Genomic DNA, 18043 nt, shown 5'->3' with positions numbered 1-18043 from the left:
TTTAATAATTATATTACTTAATAAATAGTAATTAAAATTTTCTATTTTTTAAAATATAATATTTAAATCTATATATATATAAAGCAAAAGGCAAAGAATGGTGAAATATTCAAAATCAGAGAAAATTTCCATGGTTAATTCAAACATTAAGAATTAAAATTATTAATTAAATAAGGATAATATGATAAATTCATATTTTTCCATATTAAAAAAATTAAAATTAAAAACAAAATCAGATAATAGGTCCTACTTTTATGGAACATAACTATCCATATTATCTTTTCTTAATTCTAAAAATAATAACTAAAGCATAAAATTAAAGTAATTAGAAAAGAGAGAAATTCATATTTTGCTACTTAAAGGGTATAGCCGAGCGGCCATACTTGTAAAATATTCTATTTTTAGTGTGTATCCGACCGGCTATACGTTTTAAGATATTATATTTCTGAATAGAGTATAGCCGCGCGGCTATACGTGATATTATATTTTGGCGTATAGCCGCCCGGCTATACCGTTAAGATATTATATTTATCGAGTATAGCCGCGCGGCTATACCGTTGAAACATTATGTTTTAGAGTATAGCCGAGCGGCTATACTGGGCCATAGATTGGCTTATTTTATGTATAAAAAAGAAAAAAGAAAAAACAGTGCATCGAATGTTCATCGCTAGCCAATACGACGTCACTTGCAGTAGTCTTTCTTTACTCTCTGCCGTTTGCATCTGGATCCGTGTTTGTTTGCTGAGAAAACGGAAGGATTGTGCGACAAACTCTTCAGTATTTGTTTGGTAAATTCCTTCTCAGGAACCCTCGGCCCAGCTCAATCTCTCTCACTGTTTGATTGAGTTACTTAGAGCTTTTTTCGTAAGTCTAGCTTTTCATATAGCACTATGTGTGATCTAGCTAGGTATGTAAAGGAGTAATGTGTTGTAATTTTTCTTTGTTTTGCTTGATATGCATGAGGGATTAATGGGTTTTATTTTGGTCATTTTTGTACGCAAATTCATTCATAGTTTTGTACCTATCTGTATGCAAAAAAAAAAAAACTCTTGCAGTGCACATGTAAGATAAGAACATTGTGAAGGATGCTTCAACAATCTGTTTTGATATGTTAGGCCATTCTGTAGTTTGCCGTTTGGATGAAGGAATTGAAATTTACATGGAATTCTAAAATGACAGAATTTAGATTTCCATCATTTCAATTTTTGGCAATTGAAAATTTCAGTGTTTGGATTTATGTAAGTCGAATTTTGTAAACCACAGAATTTTGTAAATAACATTGTGGAAATTGTAAGATAAGAACATTGTGAAGGATGCTTCAACAATCTGTTTTGATATGTTAGGCCATTCTGTAGTCGCCGTTTGGATGAAGGAATTGAAATTTTCATGGAATTCTAAAATGACAGAATTTAGATTTCCATAATTTCAATTTTTGGCAATTGAAAATTTCAGTGTTTGGATTTATGTAAGTCGAATTTTGTAAACCACAGAATTTTGTAAATAACATTGTGGAAATTGTGAAATGTTACCTATTTCGGTGGAAATTAAACTTGGGAATTTGATGCCCCAATTTCCACGATTTTTTCCGCATGTCATTTAATAAATTCCGTGCTTAAGTTGCCAAACAAAGGAATTGTCAATTTATCCTCTTAAATTCCGAGTTATTTTTCCTCATCCAAGCAGACCATAGATGTTTCTTGCTGAGTGGATGTTTGTTCAAGTACTTGGGTGCTTTATTCTTCTTGTTTTGTGGAAGCACATGATGTCTTTTCTTTGTGGAAATGACGTCATTTTTGGCTTTGCGGCTAATGTTTTACCCAATAAATTCTGTTTTGCAGAGGAGAGAAGAGATACAATGGATGATAGCTGTGCTGTTTGTGCGGAGACACTTCAATGGGTAGCATATGGCCCCTGTGGCCATCGTGAGGTCTGCTCCACCTGCATTATCCGGCTCCGTTTCATATGTGGAGACTCCCATTGCTGCATCTGCAAGAGTGAATCTAGAATCGTCTTTGTCACGAAGGTTAGGCATTGCAAAATGTTATTTTTGCTTTGGTAGAATTGAACTGTCAGACATATTAACATGTATTTTTCATCTATCTTGTTAGATCCAATACAACCCAGGATGGTTTCTTATTAAGAATATAGAGGATGAGTAATGATGTACAATTATTGATAGAATATATGACAAGTTAGTATGTATAATTACTTCTATTTTTCTTGTTTTTTTGAAATTTTTCTTGCTCCTACAATTTCTTTTTCCCCAGGCTTTAGGCAACTATACAAGGATGATTAATGACTTTTCAGTTTTCCCAGCTGATCCAATGGAAGGTCAAGTTGGACTGTACTGGTATCATGAAGGAACACAAGCATTTTTTGATGATCCTGATCACTACAAGATGATAAAGGCCATGTGCAGGCTATCGTGTGGCGTTTGTGATAAGATAAATGAACTAAGGAGTGAAGGGTCAAAGAGAAAAGGGGAGTTTAAAAATGTTGAGCTGCTGAAAAATCATTTATTCCATCGTCATGGGCTGTTCATGTGCAGTCTGTGTTTGGGGAGTAGGAAGGTGAGAAACATTTAGATGACACTATATGATGATGTATAATTGTTGTATCTCATAATGTTGTACTTCTGAGAGAATGATACACTGAGGCTTTGAGCATAGGCATTTTTCCTGTAGATCTTGTATGATAACGCACTACATGATATAATAGTGATCACTCTTTTGTAAGACAGACATGAGATATCATATAAACATTGCTATATTTTCCATTTTTTGGTTATACATTGATGCTTTAGGGGTTTATACACTTTTTTTCTGAAATCTTGCTGAATTCTTCTCTCATTTGGAAGCATGAAGCATGAACCTTGATGCTGATGCTTCGTATTTTCACCCTGATGTCTCTGACTTCAAATTTTACTACAGATATTTATCTGTGAGCAAAAGTTATATACTAAAGCACAATTGGATCGGCATACAGAGACAGGTGATTCAGAGGTAGATGGTAGTGAGACTGAAAGAGGTGGATTTAATGGACATCCTATGTGTGATTTTTGTAAAAATCCATTTTATGGAGATAACGAGCTGTACATGCATATGTCTACCGACCATTATACTTGCCATATGTGCCAAAGGTAACATGTTCTGTTTATGCAAAGGTAACCTGTTCTGTTTATGTGAAGGTAAGTTTTAGCAAACTTACATCCACCATTTTCAATGCAGGCAGCATCCAGGACAGTATGAATACTATAATAAGTATGATGATTTGGAGGTAAATTATTTTCCGTTCCCAACTGGTTATTATTCATGCTTTGCAAGTACAAATTCATCATTGAGATTGCCTTCTCAGTTGACATGACATCCTATTTTGCAGAATCATTTTTCCCAAGCACATTTCTTATGCAAGGATGAGGACTGCCTAACAAAAAAGTTTGTTGTTTTTGCAACTGAGTCTGAGATAAAGGTGATATTTTAGTGCATATCAAATTGGTCTTTATCCATCTCTTTTCTGTTGTTAGTTCTTGACTATAAGGCAAACATATAGTTGATTTTTCTTGCATGTTATGTTGAGGTTATGCTCACTTGAGTTTATATCTGCAGAGGCATAATGCCAAGGAACATGGAGGGAACATGTCTCGCTCTAGGCGTAATATTGCTCTTCAGGTTTGTATGTGATATAGTTGATGTGGCAGTTATTGCTCTTAGTTTTTTTCCCCTTACTTTCCTTGTTGTGTCCATTCCATTATAGGTTTTTTATAGCCATCTTCTGTATCCACTTGCATCCTCATTTTTTCATAGATCTTATATGATACAGATTTAATTGTGTGCTTGCTTATTCTTTCTTAAAAGCAGATACCAGTGAGCTTCCGGTTTAGGAGAAGTAATGAGCAAGAACTTCATGGTAGAGGACATGGTTCTCATTTTGATGCTGCGGACAATCAACTTTCCTTGGCCCTTCAAGCTAGCCTTGACACAGCCACTGTGGAAAGGTGTCATAATACATCCTCTAGTACCCAAGAAGTTTTTATTCGCCAAGAAACAAACGAACTTGAAACTATTGTTGGTTCTTTTGAGTCATTGGCTACTGCAGAATCTGAGCCATCTTCAAGATGCTCTCATGAATTAAGAGAAAACTCCCGGAATGAACTACAACAAGAATCAGCCTTCCCTCCACTTCCGGTGGCTCAAAGTGACAGGCGATTTAGAAATGGTTCAGAAGGATTGAGTGGTAGTACAATGGCTTCTCGCATACGTCGGCTTAACAAAGTAACAGTCCTGAATTCTTCTCGATCCTGGTCCACCACAAATCGACAACCTAAATCATCTGCCAGTAGTTCTCACCAGAAAAAACCCTCTTCGGCCTCTGGGCTCATGTCATCGTCTAGCTCTCCTGTATTTTCCCCAAGTAAGACTGCTCCAGTTAGACAAGCTGTAACTACTGGGTTTGTATCATCCAATTTTGCTAGTTCAAGAAATTCAACTGGAACCAGCAAGGTCACCCACTCTTCTTCACCTCCAAACCTTATCAAGAGTAGTTCTTTGAACTCTGATTTTCCTTCTGTTTCTGCTACTCAAACAAATAAAGAACCTGCAAGTAGTCGGAGATTACCAAGGGTTGGAGATGTACACACTGTCAACAAGTCTCTTGTGGAAAAAATCCGTGATGCTTTAGAATCTGATGAGAACAAATTCTCTGCATTTAAAGAAATATCTGCAGGGTACCGCAAGGATATAATTAACACAGAGGAATATCTTGCCTATGTCTACCAGTTTGGCCTGTCACATCTGGTTCTTGAGCTAGCTAGACTCTGTCCTGATGCTGAGAAGCAAAGAGAGCTTGTTGAGACTTACAATTTTAATATGAAGAGCAGTGGTTCTCATGAAATCAATTTGTGTAATGGCAGCAGCAAGTCAAGGAGCAAAAGTTCCAAGAAAGGAAAGGAAAAGTGTGAAGATAATGGAATTAGCAGTTCAAAATATGCTTTGCCAGATTGTCCTATCAACCCTGTGCGGAATTTGCAGTCAAATCATAAACCTCCAGTAGAAGATGCAGCAGTCTTTTTGAAAGATGCTATTCATTCTGCCAAAGGAAAATCAAAGATTTCAATTGAGGATGTACTTCCAGGAAATCAAATGCTGACGGGTCAAAATGGTTTTCAGTCAACTGGTGGCAGCTCAAATAAAAATTTGGGAACTGGGGGAGGAGGTAATAAGCAACGGAAAAAGACTCCAAAGTTTCTCAGAAACCGCCTTGGTAATGATGCTACTGAACTTTCAGAACTTGGTGATTGTGAAGAAAAAAAAGATGGAGACAAGGATCCACCAGAAGGGTTGCCAGTGCATGGAGTTTGGCAAAATGGAGGTGGTCATAGACTCGTGAAGATGACCATGAGGGATCATATAAAACGATAATTTGTCTAATCCAAGTGAACTATCAGTTTGTAATTATGAGGGCTGGCACCAGATGGAGTATCTCTCTTTGTATGAATGTGCTATTGTCTGTTTCATATGTGGTCTGTATGTTTTCTGCAGCTACTAGTGTAGATGTTAATGGAGTTGTGGCAGCAGATTTTATTTAGAAGTGGCCTTGAAACAGACATGATCTTTTTTGTTTCTGGGTATGCCTAATAGACTGATGATTAGCGTTTCTTATTGTGATTAACAGTTAGACAAGAATGGCTTTACTTGCCTGGATTTTTATTGTGATTCATTTAATGGCGTCACTTTGAATGCATTGCACATATGATTTGAGTTGAATATGAGCAATCAGAAAAAAAAAAATATATATATATATATATATATATATATATTGCCAAGTGTTTTGGCATCATAAGATTTGGAAGCCCCAGAAAGACTTCTCAAGTCTTGGCATTAAGCAGTATAGCTAGAAGAAATAATCCCCCTCCTGCCATTGATATTCTGAATCTAGGTGAGACTTATTTGATTGATGTTGTTTTCCCTTTTTTTCAATGGTGAAAGAAATAAGTTTCTTCATAAGAACTGAAAACCAAAACAGCTGGAGGGTGGGGGTTGGGTTGTACTTTGTGAATCTACAGAATTTTATTTAGAATTTTATTTATGTTGTTTTTCCTTTGATATTTGATCATACGGATATAATCTATATTGTATTATACGTTCATAAAAGTCAAGCATGCGGGGATAGCTCAGTTGGGAGAGCGTCAGACTGAAGATCTGAAGGTCGCGTGTTCGATCCACGCTCACCGCAAAAACCTAACTTTTTGTATTTTAACTTTAGTTATCAAACGGCAGTCTTTGGTGTCGTATTACTCAAAGCTGAGAAACAGAGAGAATGTGATGTGAGAGCAGCGGCAGCATGAAACGCAACAAAATCACTATTTTTTTTTTCTTCTTTAAAAAAGACAAAATAAAAACCAGTATTTAATTTTCATTGTGAAAGCAAATGCATGAACGAATTAAATAAAAGAAAAGAATGAATTAAAGGAATGTATAAGAAGAGAAGTGGAGAAAAATCACAATTAAAAACTGGTTTTTTTTGTGATATCATGCCTGCTAATATTCAAGAACCAGCTCAAATTAGACCAACCATAACCCAACAACCAACTTAACATTGCCATCTTTTTTCTTGTTCTTCTTCCTTTAGTGTAAATCAAAGGAGGGGTTAGGTAGAGACCAGTTGCATTTGCATGATGTGTAGACAACGTGGACTCCAATACTTGGTGAATAATGATACAACCCTACCCATGACCATGATCTTATTAGTTTTAAAATGTAATTAAGTTTATTATTTATGCCCTTTTTTGTGTGATTATATGTGTGTTTTGTTGATTCTTATGCAACTAAGCTATGTCATACCACACCTTTAAGGCTACAATATTAGACCTAATTACCCACCTAGGTTAAAAGCAAAGTAAGTAGCTTTTACATTAAATTATCACGCGGGTATAGTTCCTTGCGCATTTAATAATCAAATTAAAAGCAAGTCCTCAATTATGTTGATGTTATTTTGTTTTATTAATTTATTTTTCTAATGTTGAAAGAAATATCAAGTTAGAATCCCCTCTCTTTGTTTTATTAATTTATTTTTCTAATGTAAATGCGCCTCTTATTAATTTGTATACAAATTGTGATTTATAAACATGAGCAATCATGCAGCATGCAAAGAGTGTCATGGAATTTACATAATTTTTAATGATCAGCATGTGTGTTTTCGCTCAAATTCACATCCCGGAGTTGGTGAACCCCAAAATAACCCACCAACCCCATGCACATACAATATAGTATTAAATAATGAATCAATTCTCCAAATTAGGTGTAAAACAAAAAAGAGGCTGCAAATGCAAACATCCATGGGTAAAGGATCAAAACCAAGTCAGACAGTCTGTCACTTTAGTCCACCGACTCCCTTCAATCCCAGCCCTCAATCCATCCTGATCCAACGGCCACCATCTACGTCATAACTAAAAACAAATATTAACCGTCAATTCCCACAGATGAAAAAAGTATATATGAAAAATAAGTAATATATTTGTCAATGTGACAATTTGCCAATTTGTCATTGTATATTTAAGCCACAAGACCCTCCTCCGTCTATAAATAAAGCCCCGGAGTCTTGTGTGTCAGTGTGGCAAAGATTCCAGCTTTCGGGTACCTACCAAGACACTGTGAACACGCAAAGCTCAGCCTCGGGACTCAGATATTCGCTTAATAAGTAAGCACTAGAGTAAGAGCCAAAAAATTCCATGCAAGGCTTTTGCTTTTCTTGTTTTTCATTTGTAATTTTGCTGCAATTCATTTGGCTTTGTACTCGGCTTGAATTGTCTGTTTTTTGAATTGTTTTTGAACTTTCAAAGCTGGGTTCTTTTTTCTTTGAGATTGAGTTTCTGGGTTTTTCTTATTATTGTTGTTGGGTGCTCTTATGTTATGTGTTCAATATGCGTTTGTGATGAAGTCTCTGTTTCAAGTTTAAGTGGAAATGAGCAAAGTTAGTTTGTGAGTTAAATAATTTTCCAGAGTGCTCAGTTTGAACTTGGCAGTTTGGCAATTTTATTCTGAAGTTATATTTCTTTGTTTTGTTTGTAATGAGGACATGTGAATGGATCTGAATATATTCGTAGAAGAGAAATGAGTCAAAAGTTAATGTCTTTGGCACCTAATTTTGTGATTGGTTGAGAATTTGAGAGTGGATGGTGATATAGCTCTGTCTGACTTTGTATTCTTGTTTCTTTGCTTGAAAGTCTTGTGATGTGGTTAAATGGTTTTCCTAGTTTTGCACCAAACTCAATTACTTGCTTTCATTTTTACTTTTTGTGGACAAATTTTACTTGCTTACATTACTATAGCTATGATCGCTTGAACTGGAAGAGTGGTACTTTCCAGCTCTCTAGATCTGAGTCCAGATTTGTGATATTTTCTATAATTTATGGTTAACAGGACTGATTCTCTTCCTGATAGAGTTTTTAGCTTTTTTCTTTAATGGGTGTGTGATTGAAGCTTGTCTGATGACCTTTTCTTTAGTGTAGTTACTTTGGAGGAAAATTTTATGAAAACTCTCTTCCCATACTTTTAATATAGATTATTCATTTACTTTTGCATCTCTATATGTCACTTAGCTACAGATGACTTATATGCTGAGGTACTTACTAACTCTAATATCGGTTCGTTTTCAGCTTGTAAAAATGGACACTTTCCTGTTTACTTCTGAGTCTGTGAATGAGGGACACCCTGATAAACTCTGTGATCAGATTTCTGATGCAGTGCTTGATGCCTGCCTTGAGCAAGATCCCGACAGCAAAGTTGCCTGTGAGACTTGCACCAAGACCAACATGGTCATGGTCTTTGGAGAGATTACAACCAAAGCCAAAGTGGACTATGAGAAAATTGTACGTGACACCTGCCGTACGATTGGATTTGTTTCAGATCATGTTGGCCTTGATGCTGACAACTGCAAGGTCTTGGTTAACATTGAGCAACAGAGCCCTGATATCGCTCAGGGTGTCCATGGCCACCTCACCAAGAGGCCTGAGGAAATTGGTGCTGGAGACCAGGGTCACATGTTTGGTTATGCCACTGATGAGACCACTGAGCTTATGCCTCTAAGCCATGTCCTTGCTACCAAGCTTGGTGCCCGTCTCACCGAAGTTCGCAAGAATGGGACCTTGCCATGGTTGAGACCTGATGGCAAAACACAAGTCACTGTTGAATACTACAATGACCATGGGGCTATGGTTCCAATCCGTGTCCACACTGTTCTCATTTCTACTCAGCATGATGAAACTGTTACTAATGACGAAATTGCTACTGACCTCAAAGAACATGTCATTAAGCCTGTTGTTCCTGAGAAGTACTTAGATGAGAAGACTATTTTCCATCTTAACCCATCAGGTCGGTTTGTCATCGGTGGGCCTCACGGTGATGCAGGTCTCACTGGCCGCAAAATCATCATTGACACCTATGGTGGTTGGGGAGCCCATGGTGGTGGTGCCTTCTCTGGCAAGGACCCTACCAAGGTAGACAGGAGTGGTGCCTACATTGTTAGGCAGGCTGCTAAGAGCATTGTTGCCAGTGGTCTTGCTCGCAGGTGCATAGTGCAGGTCTCATATGCCATCGGTGTTCCTGAGCCACTATCAGTGTTTGTTGACAGTTATGGCACCGGAAAGATTCCGGACAAGGAGATTCTGAAAATAGTAAAGGAGAGCTTTGATTTCAGGCCTGGAATGATTGCCATAAATTTGGATCTCAAGAGGGGTAGGTATTTGAAAACAGCTGCTTATGGACACTTTGGTAGAGATGATCCTGACTTTTCATGGGAAGTGGTGAAGCCCTTGAAGTGGGAAAAGCCTCAAGAGTAAAATATGTGCTTCTCTCTCTGCCTGCAGTTGGTCAATAATCTCCTTTCGAAGTCAGAAGTATCGCTTTTGCTTGCTTGTCATTGTGTTTCCCTTATTTTTTTGCTTTTCAAATATTTCCATTTGGCATGTTTGGATCACATTAAAGAAAATGTATTGAATTTTGAGTCTAGTGGATGAAAACATGTAAAAAGACTGATTTCTGTATTAGATTGCTGTGCGCAAGAAAGCATCAGCTGCAAAGCAACATCAATGTCTTGATACATTTGTTTGGTAAACAACGAAATTATGATTATTTATCCACTCGTTTTCTTAAAATTTTAATTTTTTGTTCCTTCGTTAATTTGGCTCAGAGCCTAGAAATATTCCATCCAAATGGCTGAGAGGAAGGAGAAACATAATTTATCTAACATTACAAACTTACAACTTAAAACATATCTTGTAGGGGGCTATAATAGTTTTGAACATTATTACCGACAGGTTTACATACAAAAAGATGGCTACCTAGTGCATATGACATTTTCCTCATATATGGTAAGAGGGGGTTTCACCTCCTCTGGAAGTTCAACCGCCCTATGCAGAACGCAAAAATGGATGCGAAAGCAATGGGAAAAGCAATGAGAACCACTGCAACCAGAGCCAACTGATCATGGTGAAACCCAAAGTAATCCTTTAAGAAGTCAGACACTGTTTTGTTTTCCCCAAATACTATAACCTCCTTGTTTATGTCTCCATATTGTGAAGTAAGCAAACCGTGTAGTGACCAAGATGTTGGAGTCAGGTAATACAACCAAATCCACCATTTAGGAATTTGCTGCAAGAACAACAACGGATCCCAAGTCAATTTTCTATATGTTACTTACTATGTAAATACTTTGTTCCAAAAATCTTGACAAGGGTCATTGGTTTGGGTTTCGGCAGAGAAAGAGTAGGCTTACCGGTCTAGGAATCAGAAAACCGGCAAACAGATTGTATAACGTGTAGAACACCGACGATAGAATTGCTGCTATCATGAAGTTTGGTGTCAACGACACGAGCATCAATCCCATGTAGTTGTGGTACATCAATGAACAAAACACAGCATAGAAGTACCAGAAAACCTTATATGCTGATCCATAATATCCAATCATGGGATATGTGATGATCAGAAATATGACTGCCTGGATAAATAGGTAGGGAACTTCTACTGCCACCTACGAGGATATCAATGATTAGTGTAAGGAACAAATTACCAAAATTTGAGAGGTTTATTGAATTGAAGTTTGTTGTCAGTTTAAAGTCATGGATAAATACTTCTAAGAAAATTGTACCTGTGCGAGTGAAAAAGCCCATGGAGAGTACATCCCTGCAAATTTCTCCCTATACATAACAGTTCTCTCTGTTGCAACATATTGCAGAACTGTTGAGCAGTTATTTATGCCCAAGAAGAGGACGCCAGCGTACATTGAACCAAGTATGTTAAATAAGTTTTGCTGGTTGGTTCTGAAAGACAGAAAAGGAAAATGACATGATATGAGGGCTTACAAATTAGATATGAGTGGCAAAAATAACATGATATGAGGGCTTACATATGCTGTCCTTGGTTCCAAAATAATGCCCCAAAAATTATGGATGATACAACCGTATGCATGATGCGCATCAAGTTGTACGGAGGACTCCTCCAATAAGACAAGTTCTGCTTCCATAGACAAGATTTGAATTGCATCCATCCATTTTGAGAAAAGCGGGTAGAAAAATACAGATCTCTTGAACCAGGAGGTGGGGTGCTCAACTGTCTTACAAGCTCTATATTGTTCCTGCAAATGGGATAGTAGGAAATGAGTCACATTGCAGCTGCTTGTCATAATTAGACCATTAAATGCTCCTGCTATTCTAGAAAGATGGGATCAAGCAGATGGATCACATCTTCTGCCAATGCTAGTTTATGATCCTCATAGGTGATAGAGGCTCGAGGCTCCTCTGCATTACCATTATGTTTTAAACAATAAACTTTTTTTTGGACATTACTCAACACCAGGACTATTCATTTCGGTAACTGTACTCACTCATGCAAAGAAGATTTTCTGTATATTTGGGCAAAATCAACACCAAGTTCAGCTTCAGCTGATGTAGAAGTGACCTCAAGCATCCACGTTGCTGGATTGTAGTTATCTCTAATTTTATGAACACCAGGAATACTCTGCAAGAAAATTCATAAATGAAAAGATTAAGAACCTAAGCTAAAAACTTTATATTACTTAAAGCAGCTAGAACTTCTGAAATCAGAACTATTGCAGACTAACCTGAAAATATTCTATAACCCTACTCGAGTGCTGGCCCAATGGTCCAGAGTAGATTATACGTCCTCCAGTTTTCAAAAGAATTAGCTACATTCAAAGGAGAAATTACTAACAAACAAAAAGCTTTTTGGTTTGACAATTGCATTCTAATATCAAAGTTTTATCTGTAAACATCCTATTTGTTTTACCTCATCAAATGCCTCAAATATATCGATATTTGGTTGGTGAATGGTGCATACAATTGTTCTTCCTGTATTAGCTACATTCTTCACTGCTCGCATGACTATTGCAGCAGCTCTTGCATCCAAACCAGTTGTAGGTTCATCCATGAAGATTATGGAGGGGTTTGAAACAAGCTCCACAGCAATTGTAAGCCGCTTACGCTGCTCAGTTGATAGACCACTAACACCAGGTATGCCAACCAAGGCATCTTTTATCCCATCAAGCTCAATGGTCTCAAGGACTTCATTCACAAACTCCTGTTAGAAATCCAGCAGCTTTAAACAAAAGTATCCCACTAATCAATTCAGAGCCAAAATTTGATTGGATATCTTTACATATAGGTCTTACAGCTTTTGTTTTTGAGTCAATCTGAGATGCCAGACGCAGCCAAGCAGAAAAGATCAGAGATTCTTCTACGGTGATTTGTGGAGAATGTACGTCGGTCTGCTCACAGTAACCCAATATCCTAGCAAATGTTTCTTGAACCTTGGGATACCCACCAATCTTTATGTCTCCTTCAGTGTATCCACTAGTCTTTCTGCCTGCCAGAACATCAAGAAGAGTTGTTTTCCCAGCTCCACTGACACCCATCAATGCTGTAAGAACACCAGGACTAAATGCTCCTGTAACATCACTCAGAAGCTGGAGTTTTTTCTGATTAAATCCACGTTCCCTGGTTTCCTGGAACACAAATACAAGAAAGAAGGAGATTAACATCATGTGATGTGGAAAGCTTTTGATCCTGCAACCACCAGAACCCTAAGGAAAAGAATACTTAATATGCATGGTTACCGAAGGAATAACATAGTATTGCACATCTTGGAACACCAGTGTCAAGGGAGTAAAAGGTAAGACCATCCTGCCTGATAATTGAGAAGAAAAAGGCAACTGTAAAATTGCTGCAGAATATTAATGTGACAAATAAACAGGAACAAAAAGAGAAACACAAATTTACGAAACCTTTATTGGTGGTTTTAGGAGGATGATTTGTCAACTTTTTTTCTACATTGGCATCACTGAGGTAGTCATCAGCTCTGTGAATTTGGGAGAGCTTTTCATGTGAAATGATACCACGAGATGATCCTGGAGCTGAGTGGGAATAAAAATGGGATGAATCAATGTGTTTCAATTCAAGTACCACTTCTTGAATTTAAAATAGGATAATAGAAAAATCAGCTTACACTTCAAGAAACTTAATGACAAGGTATATCCGATGCTGAAAACTATTGAAAACCCAAATAAGGCACCAAGTGATATCCAGTAGAGATATCCATCAAAGTTTAGCCCACGGCTTCCAAGTACTTCTCTCCCAATAGTAGTGTTTGCGGATAGCATCTACAGATAAAAAGCAAAAAGCATCTATTTGCTCTGAGTCTGAGTAGTATGATTATTATTTTTGTAAATGCCATAGAATAAGATCAAATCTTTTCTGGTCTCAGTTGCTTTAAATTAGGGGAACTAATAATAATGAAATGATATGCTCACCTTTTGCCATCGAGGAGAAAGAAACTCATTTACAGAGAGGCCTATCTCTCCATATGTCAGGGGGGAAACCCAGAAACCCCACTCTAACCAAGCAGGCATGGAAGCTGCAAGCAACAACATAACTAATTAAAAAAATTCTTTCAGCTTTGTTTTTTTAATTGACTGGAGAATGAGGGAAATAATCTTACGTTTTTGGATAACAAATCCACTAAATAGCAAGAGAAACAATATTGCAAAGCTACCAGCTGTCATAGTGGCAACCATAGTCTGAAAGAATGAGGCCAGGAAGCGAAACATGGATAGTGATGTTAAGTGAACGGCAAAAAGTAGCAAGAACTGGCAGAAGAACCTAAAACAAAATCACAGATGATGATGAAGGCTCAGAGTCACAACTCAGAATATGAATTTCTTGTGGTAAAAGAAAACCTTTAACTTGAACTCACCTCTGGGCCTCAGGACTGTATCCAATGACATAATAAGTAAGAGAAGTCCAAACCAGGGCTTCCACAAATGAAACAGGAACTTTTAATAGTGTTGCAGGAACTGCATAAGCCCAAGCTGGGTAGAAACACAGGTCTCTCTGTTTGTAGAAAACTTCCAGTCTTTGAAGCGTCATTGACATCTCAGGAATTCCATCGACGAGAAGTATGATGAGAGCAAAGAACAAGGCACCCATGTAGTAGTTACCATGCAGAACATCAACATCCATTCGAGTTCTCAAAAATACAGTCATCGTAATAAATGCAATGGTGATAAGCTGCAGTGAAAATGTCTTATGCTTCAGAATCCCCAAGTCCTTAGACACAGACAAAAGTGTTTACCACCAAAACAATGAGTTAAGAATTGTAAATGCAAAAGCACAAATGATGACCTGAACTGTCTTGAACACATAGATAAAAGAATTCCTCCTCATTAGAAGAAGTTCTCTCGATGCACAAGCTCTAAAGAGTTCCCATTTAGAAAGAGAATACACACTAAAGGAAAGAGAATTCTTATGGTTTTGGGGCTCATCGTCTGTCTGTATGAGATCTTCATCTAGCTTCTTCCCAAAAGAAGAAGTCTTGAATTTTTTTGAGAACATATCAATGGATACATAGTTGTGAGGTTCCGCATGGTACCAATAGTGTGATTGATCCTTTTTAGAGATTACCTGAAGAACCAAGATGTTAACTGTTGCTTTAATTTGAAAAATGAAAGCATGGAAATAAAAGCATCATAAGCTGCAATTCACTTGCCTGTTGAATGAAATCAGCAACCCCTTTCCTCTCAGGACACTTAAACCCACAATCCTCAAAAAATTCCAAGACATGATCCCGCGGACCATGATAAACAATCTTCCCTTCTGACATTAATATAAGGTCATCAAAGAGATCAAAGGTCTCCGGTGCAGGCTGAAGAAGTGAAACTAGTAAAGTAGCATCTGTTATATGCACCAGCTGCTGAAGACAAGCAACAATCTGGAATGCAGTGGAACTGTCCAAGCCATTTGTTATTTCATCCATGAACAAAGCTTTCGTGGGACCAATGATCATCTCCGCTGCAAAGTTTTAATTGACACCAGGTAGGTCAAAGTGGATGTTGGAAGTTAGTAACCAGTAAAACCAGTGAATGTTATGGATTTGAGCACATTGCATAACCTTCTATAACTATCAGTGTCTCTATTTGCATTACCTGTTGTCAGTCTCTTCTTTTGTCCACCAGAGATACCTCTTCTCATGGCATCTCCAACCAGAGTGTCAGCACATATATCAAGTCCAAGGATCTGCAAAACCATGGCAAATATTGTAACACTCTGAGAAGCATTTGTGTGGATTATAGGAAAGAAGATTAACTTCAACTCTGTTGAAGGCGAATGACCTTCAATATGTAGTCTGTCTGAAGGGTTCTTTTCAGTCCTTGAACAGAAATTGCCTGTCATAATCAACAATAGGGTGCATAACCTTGATGATGAACACAAACTGCAAGATACCATGATCTCGTAAACATGGAATGAATATATCAGTAAAGCTTGAGTACCTTCATGTAGGTATCTACATCTGGATCTGGAATAATTCCTGCCTCCTTCTCCCTTTTACTCACTTCCAGCATAATATCTTTGTAGTCAGAAAACATAAAATCACTGTCCTTCACCATTAGGTTGTATACAACTAAACCGCAATTATCTTAAACTCAACAAAACCTACCAGCTCGGCTTCCAATACCCTGACAGCGGGCTGAAAAATCAAGTGTTTCCCTCACAGTCATCTCAGGAATGTGCACGTCGAGTTGGCTTATATAAGCTGAAGTTTTCTGGGGGACAAACTCCCCTAGTTTGTGTCCGTTGTAGGTAACTTCGCCTGACCACTATTCGAGAAAAAGTAAGACAAAACAAGCAACTATGAAGTAGGAAAACAAAGATTTGCATCACAAGTCACAGCTTCGCACTACTTCCACATTACTAATGGCTGTTTTTGGTCCTCGAAAGGGTCATCACTCATTACAAAGATACGCAAGTATAAAGATATACTAGAAAACCTTGAGGGATTTGTCCAGATTCCCTGATAGCGCCTTTAAAAAGGTGGTCTTCCCACATCCTGGGGGGCCAAGCAGTAAAGTTAACCTGCAACAGAACCAATTAGCACCAAGACGAGAAATCCACCAAGGTAACAACCATTCTAACGAACTTGGCTTAGGTAAATTTAGTAGACTGAAGTATGCTAGCCTACCTTCCAGGCTTTATTGTACCCCTAAAGTCTTTAATAATGCTTATCGTGGCCTCACGAGACTTCAAACCAGGAAACTTGGCAAAAACCTGTACAGAAATCTTAAATAAATTCTGGTTGAACATATAATATAACCTATAAGCTGCCATATTTGGAAGTGCCAAAAAAAAAATCATATCCAAATTATATATAAAATGTTGTACAGTAATAATGGGTTTGACTTTGTGAATGGTTGAGTTGTAAAACTACTCTTGGCCATGATGTGTACTTACAGAAAGCATGCTTTTGACAGAATTCCATAGAGTTGGGAGGGGTTTTCCATGAACCACCTCACACACTGCTTCCACAAACAGATCCTTATACCTCACCTCGACAGTGGGCAATTCTACGCCAACCCTACAAGAAGTATGAATCCGAAGAAGATATTAGTTACTGTGAGAATGTGAAGGTAAAGAGTCCCACATTGGAAAGTTGAGAAACCTAGCAAGGGCTTATAAGGAGTTGGGCTACTCCCCCCATGACCAATTGGTTTTGGGGTGGAACCTGTTCTCACAGTTACCACATGCTTGGACAGAGGAACTGATATGAGTATAAACATTGAAAAAAAAGGGAAAGAGAAGCATCAATGCGTCGGAAAATTGGAAAACAAATTAGGAACAACATCCATTTTCTTAGTAAGTAAAAACCAATAAATAGCAACATCCTTGTCTGAAATTTAAGCTTTGCCTAGGCATCAATGGCATATACCACTAAAATTAGTGCCTGCAAGTGCAGCATCAACTCCATTTGAATTTATCGTTGTTATATATTTATGTTCCTACACATATACATAAATGACCATGAGGCAAAGGAGAAGAAAAGGCTTACCTGTCAATCCTATTTCTAATTTTACGCAAGAGACGAAGGTTGTCATTCTCAATGTGTTTGATGAGCTTCTCTATGAACAGATGTCGTTCCAGAGCTCGAAGCTTGGTAACATCAACCACTCGCTTTCCTTCACCATCAGCCTCATTTTCATCCTCACCCTGATCAAACAAAGATGATTTCAATCGTTCAAATGTTGGCAATCTCTCAATAGCTGCCCAGTGCTCAGCATATTGAGCATCAGAGTCATCTTTGGCAGAACTCAATACTGAATTGCCTCGGAAACTGGAGGAGCGACTCTGAAATGATAACCTAAGGCTTCTTCCAAACTCTTCCAACTCAATTCTTAGTGACTCTATCTCATCTCTACCGACCATCTGAGCCATAGTCGTTAAGTTAGATAGAACTTTGAAGAAAAACTAAGCAAGATCAATTGTTGATTTATATATACTAAGACTATAAAGGTTGATGAAGTAAGCTGATGCATCATTCTTATTCTTGGTCTCCAAGGAAATTGAAAATGCTTTCTGTGAGAAAACATGTTACTTTAGGCAAACAACACAATTTGTAGTAAATGTCACGTATCAAGACACAGATGCTGACACAATATATTCGAATATCAATCGCATAATTGCTGGCAAAGTAAGCATTTTATGATG

The 18043-nt window shown here is 37.7% G+C and overlaps 3 protein-coding genes and 1 non-coding gene across 8 annotated transcripts; 3 read left to right on the top strand and 1 right to left on the bottom strand.

Annotated features, from left to right (window-relative positions):
• LOC18774234 (zinc finger protein 598) lies at positions 649 to 5762 on the top strand. Of its 4 annotated transcripts, none has more exons than XM_020566765.1 (8): positions 649 to 788; positions 1839 to 2023; positions 2268 to 2570; positions 2931 to 3139; positions 3228 to 3276; positions 3379 to 3468; positions 3606 to 3668; positions 3858 to 5762. In XM_020566765.1, the coding sequence occupies exons 2-8, from the start codon at positions 1856 to 1858 to the stop codon at positions 5415 to 5417; spliced, it is 2442 nt and encodes an 813-aa protein (XP_020422354.1). In that variant the 5' UTR covers positions 649 to 788; positions 1839 to 1855; the 3' UTR covers positions 5418 to 5762. The 4 variants fall into 4 exon arrangements, with proteins under 4 accessions (XP_020422354.1, XP_007208083.1, XP_020422353.1 ...); XM_007208021.2 differs by having other exon boundaries at positions 649 to 864; XM_020566764.1 differs by having other exon boundaries at positions 649 to 907.
• On the top strand, positions 6159 to 6231 carry TRNAF-GAA. The gene has a single exon. It is a non-coding gene; the product is annotated as a tRNA-Phe (tRNA).
• LOC18775020 (S-adenosylmethionine synthase 2) lies at positions 7518 to 10097 on the top strand. The gene is made up of 2 exons (XM_007207272.2): positions 7518 to 7695; positions 8654 to 10097. The coding sequence occupies exon 2, from the start codon at positions 8663 to 8665 to the stop codon at positions 9833 to 9835; it is 1173 nt and encodes a 390-aa protein (XP_007207334.1). The 5' UTR covers positions 7518 to 7695; positions 8654 to 8662; the 3' UTR covers positions 9836 to 10097.
• LOC18774278 (pleiotropic drug resistance protein 3) lies at positions 10219 to 17797 on the bottom strand. 2 transcript variants are annotated; one of them, XM_020566083.1, is made up of 24 exons: positions 17388 to 17797; positions 16793 to 16916; positions 16524 to 16609; positions 16333 to 16417; positions 16002 to 16161; positions 15835 to 15911; positions 15676 to 15729; positions 15490 to 15580; positions 15054 to 15355; positions 14690 to 14968; positions 14262 to 14575; positions 14007 to 14167; positions 13819 to 13922; positions 13515 to 13668; positions 13294 to 13422; positions 13126 to 13196; positions 12682 to 13014; positions 12300 to 12590; positions 12115 to 12198; positions 11878 to 12011; positions 11401 to 11628; positions 11143 to 11314; positions 10771 to 11025; positions 10219 to 10646 (listed from the first exon to the last, which is right to left on the bottom strand). In XM_020566083.1, exons 1-24 carry the CDS (start codon positions 17768 to 17770, stop codon positions 10380 to 10382), a joined length of 4338 nt encoding a protein of 1445 aa, XP_020421672.1. In that variant the 5' UTR covers positions 17771 to 17797; the 3' UTR covers positions 10219 to 10379. The 2 variants fall into 2 exon arrangements, with proteins under 2 accessions (XP_020421672.1, XP_020421671.1); XM_020566082.1 differs by having other exon boundaries at positions 15835 to 15896; positions 17388 to 17793.

This window comes from Prunus persica, chromosome G6 (assembly GCF_000346465.2).
Source record: "Prunus persica cultivar Lovell chromosome G6, Prunus_persica_NCBIv2, whole genome shotgun sequence".
NCBI classification, from domain to species: domain Eukaryota; kingdom Viridiplantae; phylum Streptophyta; class Magnoliopsida; order Rosales; family Rosaceae; genus Prunus; species Prunus persica.
The sequence above is the reverse complement of the archived record's forward strand: the minus strand, read 5'-3'. Positions and strand labels throughout refer to the sequence as shown.

Excerpts from the sequence above, each read along its gene's own strand:
- LOC18774234 (XM_020566765.1), top strand. The coding sequence starts at position 1,856 with ATGGATGATAGCTGTGCTGTTTGTGCGGAGACACTTCAATGGGTAGCA. Across the intron at positions 2,024-2,267 it reads GAATCGTCTTTGTCACGAAG|GCTTTAGGCAACTATACAAG; the intron begins GTTAGGCATTGC and ends CTTTTTCCCCAG. Across the intron at positions 2,571-2,930 it reads TGTGTTTGGGGAGTAGGAAG|ATATTTATCTGTGAGCAAAA; the intron begins GTGAGAAACATT and ends ATTTTACTACAG.
- LOC18775020 (XM_007207272.2), top strand. The coding sequence starts at position 8,663 with ATGGACACTTTCCTGTTTACTTCTGAGTCTGTGAATGAGGGACACCCT.
- LOC18774278 (XM_020566083.1), bottom strand. The coding sequence starts at position 17,770 with ATGGCTCAGATGGTCGGTAGAGATGAGATAGAGTCACTAAGAATTGAG. Across the intron at positions 13,923-14,006 it reads TGGATTTGTTATCCAAAAAC|CTTCCATGCCTGCTTGGTTA; the intron begins GTAAGATTATTT and ends TGTTGCTTGCAG. Across the intron at positions 11,629-11,877 it reads AGAAAATCTTCTTTGCATGA|GAACAATATAGAGCTTGTAA; the intron begins GTGAGTACAGTT and ends TCCCATTTGCAG.